The sequence below is a fragment of the Aythya fuligula genome, chromosome 1 (assembly GCF_009819795.1).
Source record: "Aythya fuligula isolate bAytFul2 chromosome 1, bAytFul2.pri, whole genome shotgun sequence".
NCBI classification, from domain to species: Eukaryota; Metazoa; Chordata; class Aves; order Anseriformes; family Anatidae; genus Aythya; species Aythya fuligula.
The window spans coordinates 176,995,914-177,009,319 of record NC_045559.1 but is presented as its reverse complement, the minus strand read 5'-3'; the positions used below and the strand labels follow the sequence as shown (position 1 = coordinate 177,009,319).

At 49.3% G+C, this 13,406-nt stretch overlaps 2 protein-coding genes and 2 non-coding genes across 5 annotated transcripts in view; 3 read left to right on the top strand and 1 right to left on the bottom strand.

The window, feature by feature from the left end:
• The first annotated feature begins 1,025 nt into the window (after positions 1–1,025).
• Positions 1,026–4,401, top strand: TPT1 (tumor protein, translationally-controlled 1). Its single transcript, XM_032207742.1, has 6 exons — positions 1,026–1,112; positions 1,324–1,397; positions 1,695–1,885; positions 2,602–2,707; positions 3,163–3,279; positions 4,226–4,401. The coding sequence occupies exons 1-6, from the start codon at positions 1,085–1,087 to the stop codon at positions 4,226–4,228; spliced, it is 519 nt and encodes a 172-aa protein (XP_032063633.1). The 5' UTR covers positions 1,026–1,084; the 3' UTR covers positions 4,229–4,401.
• Positions 4,031–4,160, top strand: LOC116485231. Its single transcript, XR_004252831.1, has one exon. It is a non-coding gene; the product is annotated as a small nucleolar RNA SNORA31 (small nucleolar RNA).
• A 383-nt stretch (positions 4,402–4,784) lies between the features above and the next one.
• Positions 4,785–4,917, top strand: LOC116485232. The gene has a single exon (XR_004252832.1). It is a non-coding gene; the product is annotated as a small nucleolar RNA SNORA31 (small nucleolar RNA).
• A 2,277-nt stretch (positions 4,918–7,194) lies between these two features.
• GTF2F2 (general transcription factor IIF subunit 2) overlaps positions 7,195–13,406 on the bottom strand; it is an 85,557-nt gene continuing 79,345 nt past the window's right edge. For both annotated transcript variants that reach the window (XM_032197203.1, XM_032197212.1), the window contains exon 9: positions 7,195–8,079. In XM_032197203.1, coding sequence (XP_032053094.1) covers positions 7,960–8,079 — 120 coding nt within the window. In that variant the 3' untranslated portion in view covers positions 7,195–7,959. The remainder of the gene's footprint in view (positions 8,080–13,406) is intronic.

The following is a 13,406-nucleotide window of genomic DNA, read 5'->3' as shown; positions in this document are numbered from 1 at the left end:
CTGGGATTGCTAGCAGCATGAAGTGTTTTAAGCCCCATGATGTCTTCTGAAGGTCTTTTGTCAACGTCCCCAAAGAATCAGGGCTCAAGGGAGGTCTATGTCTATTTTAATGGAGCTGAGGTGAGATGTGGAAGTGTATACAAGGGGGGTAAAATGAGGCCTTGGGCAGCATCACTGCCCGTAGCATTCTGCCTTTCACCTCAGGCAGATTTCTGGGCCTAATCCTTGGAAGGAAGGGAAAAGGGAAAGGGAAGGGAAGGGAAGGGAAGGGAAGGGAAGGGAAGGGAAGGGAAGGGAAGGGAAGGGAAGGGAAGGGAAGGGAAGGGAAGGGAAGGGAAGGGAAGGGAAGGGAAGGGAAGGGGAAAGAAAGGGAAGGGAAGAGGAAAGGGAAGAGGAAAGGGAAGAGGAAAGGGAAGAGGAAAGGGAAGAGGAAAGGGAAGAGGAAAGGGAAGAGGAAAGGGAAGGAAAGGAAAGGAAAGGAAAGGAAAGGAAAGGAAAGGAAAGGAAAGGAAAGGAAAGGAAAGGAAAGGAAAGGAAAGGAAAGGAAAATTTCTCTTTCCCCAGTCACTCCGTCAACAAGAAGTGGCGTGTCTGTGTGCAAACCGACGTATCTGAGGGAAGGAGGAGGAGCCTAACGACCTCCTAATCATTATTTAATTATTATAATTTGATTATCATAATTTAATTATCATAATTTAATTATCATAACTCGCTCATTACGACCGTTTACTGTCACTTCCAAACCGCAGCCGAGCCCCTTGGCGAGGGGGGGGGGGGGGGCATCGCCGTGAGGGGAAGATGAGGGAGTTGGGGGGGGGGGTCACGAAATGGCGGCCGCGCGGGGGCGCGCGCGCGCGCGTGCGCGGCGGGGCCCAGGGAGCGAGGGCGGGCGGGCGGCTGAGGGAGGGGGCGGGAGCGCGCATGCGGCGCGGTGACGCGCCGGGGCCGTGCCCGCTATATGAGCCCCGGCAGGCGCTGACTCGGCCCTTTCCGCCTCGCTGCCGGCCGCCCGCCGCCGCCCGCCCGCCGCCGCGCAGAGCACTCCGGCCGCTCCTGCCCTGCCCTCCGCCTCGCCCCCGCCACCATGATCATCTACCGGGACTGCATCAGCCGTAAGGGGACGGGGAGAAAAGGGGGGGGAAAAAAAAAAAAAGGGAGGGAAGGGGGGGGAGGGAGAGGGGGGGGAGAGGCTCGGGTGTAGGCCGGGAGCGAGGCCGCGCATGCCTGAGGTGGGGGGGGCGGCCCCGAAATGGCGGCGGCTGACGGGCCCGGTGTGTGTCTGTCTGTGTGTCCGTGTGTGTGTCTGTCCGTCTGTCCCCGCAGAGGACGAGATGTTCTCGGACATCTACAAGATCCGCGAGGTGGCGAACGGCCTGTGCCTGGAAGTGGAGGGCAAGGTGAGTGCGCACACCGCCCTTTTTTATTTAAGGGGGAGGTGAAAAGCTGTTTTTAGGGTGTTTTTTTTTAATGGGGTAGCCTCAGAGGGGTTGGGGGGACCCACAGCCCGCCACAGGGCTGTGGTGAGGCCACCAAAAGGGGACCTGGGCTCGGGGCACCCCCCCCTCGGGCTGCAGAGCCCCTGCCTCTGGTTGTGGCTCTGCAGCCCTGCCCTGCTGTCTGTAGGTGTGTGAGAAGGGCAGGAGGGCCGGGCTTTTCCGCAGAGCCTTGAAGTTCTTTGATGTCTCTAAATCTAGATGGTCACCAGGACAGAGGGTCAAATTGATGACTCTCTAATTGGTGGCAATGCCTCTGCCGAAGGTCCTGAGGGAGAGGGGACAGAAGCCACGGTCATAACTGGTGTGGACATAGTGATAAACCACCACCTGCAGGAAACCAGCTTCACAAAGGAGTCGTACAAGAAGTACATCAAGGACTACATGAAAGCGTAAGTTTGGGGTTGGGGGGGGTTCTCTGGGCAGGACTGCTGGGCTTCTAGGGCACAGACCTCAAAAATAGCATTGAGCTTTACTTTTAGTGGATGCTAGCTCTGGTGCAGGTGCCAAACTGGCTGTGAAATTCGGTGATGTCTTAATACCTGGCAAAACTGAAGCTCTAAAGAATCAATACTGGACTATCGAAGCTTATCTTGGCTGAGGTGGAAGAGCAGATCATGTGCTCTGGGTATTATTTGTAACCTTGTTGTTTTCTTTGGTTCCTCTGTGCCAAACATTTGTGTGGAGGGGGTGGGGTGGCAAAGGGGAGCTTCCTGAGCTGGACAACTTAAATGCTCAAAGCTGTGTGTAAAATGGAGCTGTTTCCTAGTTGAAATCATAGTTTCTATTGCTCAGAGTTTAGTGGGCTGGCATTACAGGTGGAAGTGCTTTTTCTGTGATATTGATGGATAACGCTCTTGGTGCTCTGGAAATGACTTCTTTTTTTTGTCTAGCACAAAGCTACAAGTAAAGTGAGCTTGATGTGACTGGTAGGCACTGTTCTTCTAATTCCCTAGCAAAACGAAGTTAAAATTTTGTGGGTTGGTTTTCTGGAGGAGTGGGGGGAAACACAACAAAACCAGTGACTGCTGGTAATTTCCTGCTATGGTGGGATGCTGAAGTCAAGAGGCTAAAATGTGTTTTCAAAGCTTGCTTTTCTCCTTCCCAGAATCAAAGCCAGACTTGAGGAACACAAGCCAGAGAGAGTAAAGCCTTTCATGACAGGGGCTGCAGAACAAATCAAACACATCCTCGCCAACTTCAAAAACTACCAGGTAACACAACTTGTGCTTCCTCACAGCAGTGCTTTGGTCATACAAGCTGAGATTGGTTTATCTGCTCGATGGCTTGTTGAGTTCTGAGGGCCCCTGTTGTAGGGACGTCTCACTTGGACTCTCTCTGAGGGTGTTTGGGGTCCTGGGAGTCAGGGAGGAGAAATAGTTGGAGGACTTTTAAGTGTTTGGGGATCTTCCTTCAACTTTTGTGGTGCTTGTGGTGACAACTACAAGTTCTGTGGGCTTAAAGGTGTGGGAGGTGAATCACTCTGGCCCCTGTTTCATACTTTAATGTTCATGGCAGTGTGGTACTAAAATGGACAGCTCTCAGAGAGCAACCCCCCTGCAGCTGGTCGGGGAGGCTTTTAATCTTGGCTTGGAGATGGTTTTTGTGTATTGGGCAGTGTCTGCTGGTGATAGCTCACAGAGTGTCTCAGTAATGCCTTTCTCTGAAGTTCTTCGTAGGAGAGAACATGAATCCAGACGGCATGGTGGCCCTGCTGGATTTCCGCGAGGACGGCGTCACCCCCTATATGATCTTCTTTAAGGATGGCTTAGAAATCGAGAAATGTGTAAGTGCTGACTTGAAGTGGGTCAATGTGCCCAAATATGTCACTGGCTCTTCAGTATCTCTGCTAAAAGCTGAAGGGTAGCTTTAAAAACATGAAGTTCCCCCAAGTACGGGTTGGTGGCTGCTCTGTGTTACGTAAAGTGGCCGAGGCTTCCCTTGTGTGCCACTGAATCACGCCGAAGGGGGCATGGCTTCACGGGGGGCATGGCTTCATGCCGTGACTCACCCTGACGTAACCGCCGAGAAATGCGGGAGGAATCGAATTGCCGCGGGGAGCGGTGTGCAGCTGGCCGTGTCCTCAGACTGTCAGTCTGGAAACAATGCCCCTGACTGAAACGGAGCGCTTTCATTTTGGATCCCTCTGCTGTTGGTTAACTCTGGAGCGCTGCACCTTATCGTGGTTCCCTCTTTTGCTTTATCTGCCTTTATTTTGTTATGTGAGGGCTGTTTAAATACTGCCCTGAGTTTGGGAACGTGGTAACACCTGACTGTGTTGCCTTACTCTGTGCTCAGGCAGCGCCTCTGCTCTGCTCTCTCTTTAATTCTGGGTTTGAATACGATAGCAGTGAAACATTATTTAGATCCCAGTACGTTTTGGCTTATTCTGGGAGTGCTCCTGTAAGAGACAGCTTAGAGCCTGTCATAAAATTGAGAGGAAATCCCAAACTCGGTGTGTGAAGGCTGGCAGTGAGCGTTTGGTCCGGCCTGGCCAGCAGCTGCTGGCAGCTGCTCCGCGGGGTGACAGAAACGCTCAGCATCCTCTGATAGACCACGAGCGATTTCCCAGTGGCTCTCTGGTTTGCACTGAGATGCGAAAAGAACTTCCTTGTGCTTTCTGCCTGCCTGGCCGTGGCAGCTCAGATTGAATTGGGGAACACAGGAATAAGCTGCAGGAGCTCGCTGTGCCGGTCGCGACCTTGAGCTAACGCTCGCTGCTCTCGTTGCAGTAACGGATCAAACAGTTTGGCTTCGGATCACCTGTCTTCATAGCTGGCTGCTGTTTCTTCTTCATCAGCACAACACCAGGAATCGGCGATGTCTAACAACTGGACTGATGTCATCTTGAGCTTTATTCACTTAATTTTGACCCTGATTTGGAGTGGAGGCATTGTTTTAAAAAAAAGAAAAACAAAACATCTGTCATGTAGGTTGTCTAAAATAAAACTCATTTAAACCCATCGTGACGCGGACCTTCATCTTTAGCGCTTGCGCAGAGACTTCCACCTCTGGGAGAGGCACCAGAAGTAATTGGAAAATTTAAAAAGAGGATGGAATATGTGCTGCTCGAGTAAGTGCTGGCTGAGCTGCTCTGTCAGGTGAGGATGTTTGGGTCCATCCTCAGACTGCGGGATTAAGGTAGGATGGAGCAGGAGCCCAACACCAGCACTGAGCGGTGGCGCTGGCTCCTCTCAGGCAGCCAGGAGCGCGCTGAGCAGACCTCATTTGGGTGCGGGGCAGGGTTTGGGGTCAACCCAGGTGCTCACAGCTCGCCGTTCTTGCCAGGAAATGCATCCTTTGACAGACCTGGAGCAAAAACCCGTTGCTTCTCGGGTTCTTGTGGAGATGCGACAGCAACCGGCTCCTTGCGCTTTCCGCCTGCCCCCCTGTGGCGGTCCGGATTGAAGAAGGGAGCACAAAGGCCCCGAGGCAGCCTCGAGCTGCAGTGCCAGCAGGGGTTTGGGGACAGAAAGGGCCTGAACGGGGCCGGGCACGGCCTCACAGATATCCCGAGTACAAGCAGAGGGAGGTTTGTGCAGCGGTCAGATAAGGAGCGGGCTGGGAGGAGTGAGATAGAGGCTGGAGGTGGGAGCAGAGCGCCCCGAGGAGCTCTCTGAGGGGTGCCCATCTGAAACACGCCCGGCTGCAGTTGTAGGAACTCCTTTTACATCCCCAGCCCCTGCCCAGGAAGGGCTGGGGGCAGCTGTTGCTCTGGCTGCAGTACGAGTGTGGGGTAACCTGAGCAGCCGGGATTAACGCTCCCCTGCCCTCAGCCAAGGGGAGGTACGCTCAAAATGTGGGATAAAAATAAAAATCAGTGAGCTGGTCCTTGCTCCACCAGCAAAGGGCTTCGTTTACCAGGTGAGGAAAAAGGAAAGATCACACCAGTGAAAAAAGGAGTTCCTTAAAGGCTGGGGAGTGAGCCTTGCTTGGTTAATTACCAATTAAGGTGGTGTGGAAGTGCTGTGGCTGCTAACTGCAGGGGCAGGACAAGGCCAGGGTTTGTAGCGGTGCTTTGGGGTTGCTTCCGTGGGAGGAGTCCCCACTCACCACAAACAACCCTGATAGCAAAAGACCGAACTGCAGGACAGCTCGGCAGCAGCTGCAGCTTGTTTTCCTGTTTTAAACATGCACTTATCAGCCTCGTACCCTGCATTCCTCGGGAAAGCATTTCTGCAGCTGCCGGGCTCTGCCATGGGAAGAGTCCAAACCCCCAGAGCGGGTGACGAGGCTCCAGGAGCAATCTTTGCCCTGGCAGCTCAGGTTTCAGCCCCGCACGCCTTCACCAGCCCGGAGCCAGCTGACAGGTTATAAAAAGAAAAAAGCCAGCAGCCTCCCTCCTTCCTTCATCATTTCCTACTTCTGTGCCTGACCACGTGGCGCGTCACGGCTGGCGGAAGAAAATCCCGTGCAGGGTGTGCCTGAGGCTCTCCTCAGCTTTTCCCCTCCGTGCCTCTTCCTCCTCTTCACAGCTTTGCCTCCCCACCTGGGTTTTGATTGCTTGGGCTCAGCCCTGTCTGCAAATCCACTTTTTGGGTCATTTCCTCCCTTTTTAATACATCTCTCCAGCCTGCATGCAGTGATGCGTTTGGGAAAAGCCTCCCTCACGCCACCTCAGCTCTTTGCGCTCCTGCTGACTGCCCGGGGTGGGTGAGACACCTCCCGTTGACCTCTCCACCTCTGTACCCTTGCTTTTTTTGTTTGTTTTTTTTTTTTTTTTTTTCAGCTGTCACACTCAGAAACCTCCTGGAAATTTGCTCCTGGGGGTGACTCTGTGCTCTGCTCCCCCCTGGCTGGCATGGTACAGACCCGGCAGGTTTGGGCTCATTCTCACCTGCCAGCTCCAAACGAGGTTGCCCAAAATGTTAAATATTAGCATAAATAGATATAAATATCCCTGCAGGGGACTGGAGGATGCCCGGGGAGCACACGCCGTACCGTGACCGCCGGCTTCCTGGGCTCCTTTTCACAGCTTTCAAATATCTTCTGCTGCAGCCAGTGGGCTGGGGCCTCCTGCTCGCGGCACTGGCAGGATCTGTGGGATCACTGCGGGTCCGTGGGACACGCTCAGCTGTTCCTGAAGCCTGGACAGAAGGCTGGGTGCCGGCAGGAAGCAGGAAGGGACTGAGATGAACAGCTCTGAAAAACATGATCTGAGTGAAACCACGACGTGTAACATGCACAGAGAGCAGGGCGCTTGTTTTACAAAGCTCCTAGGGCATTGGACCCCCTCCCAAGCTTTTATTCCTTCCAAGTGCACCAGTAGTGGTGTGTTGGCTTTTACAATAGCCCAATTATTTTATTACCGTGTGCAGAAGTGATGCACATGTCTGAAGGACCAGGGGGAAGTGAGAGCCACGCTACAAAACCTCACCTGTTTCATTTACAGGCACACCAACGAGGTGTTTGCCATTCCATTTTTCTTTGCTCTGTTTTCTAACACACGAGCTTTGAGATCACAACTCAGCGGTCCTGTGCCACCTCCCTCCCTCCTCCACCCCTACAGGATGCCGAATGCACAACCTTGCAAGGCACACTTCAGAAATTGGGGAATTGGGACCCAGATACCTTAAGAAATCTTCCCCAAAAGACACAGAAACCCTGTGACAACGCCACCACTAAATACATGTTTGATTTTAAATTCATACCTAAATTATCAAGATCATAACTTGCTTTCAGTCAATGAGGCAGAACGGTGCTGGGTACAAATTAAAATAATGCTTTTATTGGTGTGCTGAAGCATGAAACATAGATAAAATAATATTAATAATTAAAAAAAGAAAAAGATAAATCTGTTCCTTGATGTACTTAGTAGACAGACATTGCCTTTTTTTTTCCCCAGTAGCCACCCAGAAGGGATTGTCTTCTTTCCCTCACAAATTGCCTTTCCTTTATTTTTTTTATTTATTTATTTGCTCCCACGAAGCTTGAGGACTGTGCTGAGCACCACGGCTGGGCTGTTTCTCCCAAAAGGAGCACAGCGTCCGTGCCACCAAACGTTACACAAAGCACTGAGCATCTCTGCAGCCTCGCAGCTAAAGCCCTGGCAGATCCCAGCAGGAGCAAAGAGCAGGAACTCGGCTCTACAGGAAGGCAACAAACAGAGTTACAGCTTCCTCCAGGACACGTTTTCCTCCTGAGTTATCGAGGCTTAGAAAAAGCACGAAGCTATCCAGAAAAAGCAAGATCTGAACTCACCGGATTTCTAATAAAGATAAATCTAATACAAGTTTATTCTATAAATATTATTTTTTTTTGTCCAAAGACAAACATTTATAGAAACTTACAACAAATACTCCTCTGAAAAAGAAACGAGGCTACGGAAAATTACAAAGGATTGGTTGTTTGGATTTGAATTTAGCCTTGCGCAGCTGGGCTGTGCTCAGTTCTGTCTGGAAACCCACAGCAGCTCCCTCGGTGCGGTCACTCCTCTGTAGTCCTCTTCTGCTTTGTAGGGGTTTTGTTAATCGCTCTTGTCTTCCACTTGGTAATGTCTGTATTCCGGCTTCAGCTCCCACGTGTTTTTGTGGGTCCCCTTCACGTTGTAGATGCCTATTTCGCGGAGGATTTCTTTCAAGTATATCTGAAAGGAAACAAAACCCAAGTTATGAACCCAAGTTATAAAGGCACGCTTACTTCGTTAGCATGACTGACGAGGAAATAACCCAACAGACAGCAAAACCACCTTTCTTTACACAGTTGAGCAGCACTGCTTTGATGAGGACCCCACCGAAATTAAAGGAGGCTGTAGCGAGGTGGGGTTGGTCTGTTCTGCCAGGTGCCTGGTGACAGGATGAGGGGGAAGGGGCTAAAGTTGGGCCAGGGGAGTTTTAGGTTGGATATTAGGAAGAACTTCTTTACCGAAAGGGTTGTGAGGCACTGGAACAGGCTGCCCAGGGAAGTGGTGGAGTCACCATCCCTGGAAGTCTTCAAAAGACGTTTAGATGTAGAGCTTAGGGATATGGTTTAGTGGGGACTGTTAGCGTTAGGTCAGAGGTTGGACTCGATGATCTTGAGGTCTCTTCCAACCTAGGTGATTCTGTGACTGTGAAATGATCACCGCCAGATATTTCAAGACATTTCAAGATGCCACCCAATCAGCTGCTCAAAGATCTCACCCAGGCTCCCCTCTCCCACAGAGGGCAGGGAGAATCCTGCTGGGATTTCATGAGCCCGGCTAAAAGCTCTTGGCTTGTCGGTAGAGGAATCAGCTCGCTTGCACTGGGATTTTTGGTATCTCAAAACCCTGTCTTCTTCTGATCCCACCCAAGCCCCGAGCTGTTGGGTTTTGTGCCTTTTTGCAAAGCTTGAGGCATTTTACTGCTGCCTCGTTTTTAGAGGAGGGTTGAGTAGGTGCCAGAGCATTTCCTAACACACTCAAATATTAAGACTAGGAAGGGAAATTCAAACATTAAGGGAAATTAGGGGGAAAAAAAAAAAAGCAGAGGTCTGCTAACCAGTAGTATGAACTTTGACACCAGACAGCTCCCAGCTCCCCCCCTTCTTTCCTCCTTGTATTAAACACAGGCAATTTGCTGCAGTTTTTTTCAAGAGCCATTTGCCTGCTTGTTTGTTTAAATATTAATCAGCGCTGACTTGGGCTGATCGCCATGGCAACCGCAGGCCACGGTTTAAGCATCTCCACGTTGAATTCATAATTGCTTTCGTCTGAACAATTTAATCCTCCGCGAGTGCTTACACTGAGCAGGAGTTACGGGCACCCTTCTGCTTTCTGTGGCTGCACCGACTCCAGGCTGTAACAGGGCAAAGCTTTGCCGATGACCCCAAAAAAGAATCGCCCGGGCTCTTCCTTACACTCTGCTTGTGCTTTGCCAAATGGAAAAACCGGGAAATGAGTAAAAATACACTTTAAAAATCCAAGTGTCTTTTAGAGAAGGGGATTGTTACTCTCACTTGTGCTACATATGAAAATTTAGGAAACCCAAACCATCCTGATCCTACACTAACAATGATGTTTAGGTGCACGTAGTCAAATGATCCTTAAAAACCTGTCCCAGAGCATCGAGGGCTATCCAAAAGAGACCACTTTGTCCAGCAGGATGATTTATATACCAGATGGGATGCACTTCTGGTTTCTTAGGGTATTTCTTCAACCAAGGTGGCCACAAATGGAGACGAGGGTGTTCACTGCTGGGATGATTTCAGTCTTGGAGCGTGCAAAGCCCAGCAGGTGGCAGCAGGAGATCGATTTGTCCCTGCACACCTTTCCAAGAGCAAGCTGATGTAGAGCTGCTGTCATTATTTGGCAGCCGGGTCGCTCAAACAAATGTGCTCACTACAGCGGCAAGGAGGGTGCAAGCGCTGTTGTGCGACAATGCTGCTGTTGCCCAGCGTGTTTTTTAAGAGGTGATGAGAGCAGGTGAAGATGCTGTTGATTTCGGGGATGTGTAGCTGTGTTTGCTTGCATCTCCCCGGCTTTGTTTGCCATCCCCGTGTGTGCATGTGAGCTAGCTGTTGGTGCCACCGCCAGATACTTCAGGAGATGGCGGAGTGTGGGAGGGAGAAAGGCACTCGGATTCAAGGTTAAGCTCCACTCCTCACCATGCAGACAGCTTTGTGAGAGTAAAAACTGAATAAAAATGCACTTAGGCAGGTGAAGTAGAGCAAAATGCAGTTACTGTGCTGAGAGAGCTGATCTCAGCTGGGAGCCAGGGCTCCAGGTGGGATGGGAGGAGCACGAGGGATAATCCTGCTCTTCTTCACCCATCTGGAGAGCAAGCGGCGTGCCCAGAGGACACGATGGTTCCTCCCGTGGGATCCCTTCTTCCCCAGGCAGCAGGACCCACCTGCATCTTCAGGCAGGCTCAGCCTGATGCTACAGCATCACGAGAAGCCACTCACCTCCACATTCCTCCGCAGTGCCAAAAACCACACGTTTGAACCTGGTGAGCACTGATCAGGGACCTGTAACTGCTTCTCACAGAAAGTTTCTATGTATTTGTATACATGTAATTATAATACATAAATTAATCTGTGGGTAATCTGTTCGTATGGTTAAGGCAGCCTCTGCTCTGTTACACATCCTCTATTTTACATAAAAAATGAAACGCTGTTGTAGAATTATGAGATAAAAGCATTTTTGGAAAGCGGAAGGAGGCATTAACTTCCAAGCTCTGAAAACCCTCCTGAAACTTTCAGCAAAAGAAAACCCCAAACAGACTGAGCGTAACCATTACTTAACGCTGAAAGGTAAGAAAAAACTGCAACCAGTATACGCTGTTTTGAAAAAATACAGTTCCTATTAGACCACTGGCTCCGTTTCTTATAAATATTTGATTGCTGACATAAAAAGCAGGTTTTGTTCTCAGCCATTAGGCCCAAATCTGGAATTACCGCAACGTTTCCAGGGAGCGCTCTGTATTTTCATCTGGGTAGATGACAACAGATTTGCCCACTAATGCAAATCGTTACTTTTCATTAAAAAGAGAAACAAATAAAGCCGGGTTTCCCTAACGTAACAGCAGTTTGCATTCAGGAACAACTCATTTTGGGAGATCATGGTCTCAAAATAAAGATGGCAGCAACTTCCCATGCAACATGCAATGTATTCTGCAGCAGGGATTCCACTTGCTGTTTGCACTTACCGTTGGGTACGAAAAATACCCTTATTTATTTGTTAATTCCCTAAAAAAGACTTTGATTCCCTCGGAGAAGAGTACTTTTAATATTATTAGCCAGCGATGTAGGCACCTAGGACTTCATTTTAACCAGAGCTGCCGAGACAGCAGCAGCAACGTTTTTTTCTCACTTCTGAAAATAACCTCAACATTTAGAAACCAGAGGAGAAATTACAGAAAATCTGAGACGCTCTGACAGAAAATAAAGCAGTGAACACCCAGCAGAGACTAATTAACAGCCAACCTCTGTGCAGCACGGGGATGGCGTGCCTATTCAACCTGTTGGCATTTGCATGGTTTTTTAGGAGGCACTGCTAGCCTGAGAGCAATGGGGTCACAGTGGGAGCCAGAAACAAATACTTTATTTTCAGAAAAGTAAAAAAAAAAAAAAGTTTCAGGCCAGAGGCTGAAGTTCCTCAGCTTCAGGGAAATATGCACACGGGGTGGAAGCTGGCAGCGCAGTGGGAGATGACAGCCAGCATTTTTAAATGGAAATGAATGCCACCAGCAAGTCCCTACAGAAATTTTTAAAGAGTCCAGTTAGGAAATTGTGACAGCTTAGTTTTGATTTTATCAGCGTATTGGCTACCCAGTGAATGAAGAAAGACATCAGGAAGATTTGCTTCGTTTAGAGAATCCAGGCATGAGGATGCTGGAAGGACACTGACACCTACTGCAAAGATCCACCTGGGAATTAACAGCAGATCCTAATCCTCGCACACAGGATGAAACTGAGACTGCACAGATCACTCAGGGGAAAAAGTCTAACAGCTGGAACGATGTCAGGAACCCCCAGGTAAATAAGGACAGGGGGGCTGTCATCCAGACCTTGCCTATGCAGCTGGTGCACCATGCTGTGGGCATTCAGGAGCATCTACTGACAGCAGAGATCCACAGTCACGACTGGAAATTTATCATAAAATCATTTATCAAGTAATAAAATTCATCTGAGGTATTTTCCAAACACAAAATACCCTTGATGTTTAATCCTTGGGGAGATGACTAAGACAAAAGCTGGATCATCTTGCCCCACGTTTGGTGCTCAGTGAAGAAACCTGTGTCAGAAACACAGTTCTTCCAGGCTGCTTTGAGTTCACGCAGCGCCAGGTATGTTCCAGAGGTAAGTGCCTCCCAGGGAGAAGAAAACTTTTGTTCTCCCATGGCTTAAGTGGGAGTTGCAGAAGACTATTTCTAGCTGAAGTCATGTTCGGAGGGATAAATCTGCATCTACTTGCATTCCAAATTATCCAGATAGTGACTGTCACACCTATCTCTTACTTAAAAAGAAAAATCCTAACATTTTCTTGCCACTGCCTTCGTATCTTCCTCCCATTCCTTCCTCCTTCTCAGCTTCCATGATCTACCCGCCGCCTCTGCCACACAGATAAGGAGTTGACTCATTAGATAAATGAATGGAATAGAAAAAATGAATAAAGTATCCAGCTAGTTTCTTCCAGGATACTACAGCACTGTGAAGCTGCATATATTTGAATTAAGTAACATCTCTGTGCAGATTCATAACCACACGGATTGTGCACCTTATACTACACAAATCCCCTGGTATGGATATACTTTCTCCTCAGCATAAAATGAGCAAAACTGGTAAGCATGTCCATTTTCCCTCCTCTTTTTCAGAGCAATGGATTTTTCCATAATCCAGCTGTCACTGCTCCTTCTTCTGCCCTTAGCTCTAACAACTTTTGAAATTGTTGCTCCGTTTAGACTCAAACATAATCAATTTCCCTTGAGTTTGCTGCAAACTGCAGCTGGGTTGTGGGCAGACATCAAAGCCAGCTGTGCAACACGTCCAAAAGTACAAAAGATACCAACATCTTAGGAGAAAACAAGCAATAGCAGCTGCTACAAATGCTGTGCAAGAGAAGCCAGTGACCCATAAAACGAGGCCAGTTTCAAACTCGACTCCAGGAATGTGGGCAGGGATTGAGAGCACGATGGTGGGTGAGGCTAAGGTAATGCAAATCACAGGGAAAAAGTCTTTGGTAGTCCTACCAAATAACCTGTGCATGCAGAAAAAGCACACAGCTCCTGCAAACACTTCTAATTTTCACTCTGCTAGAACTTTATCTCTTCTGCGTGCCTGTTTGCGATAAAGCCAGCAGACAGAAGGAGATAAAAGCATCAGCTATACAATTTCCTGACCTGTCATCCCATCTTCTCAAGAACTACAGCTGCGTTTGGTTGGCAAGCAACAATCACCCACTTCGTCTGCTGCTGTCTCCCTTCACTCCTGCCTAGTCTACAAGGAAAGCTT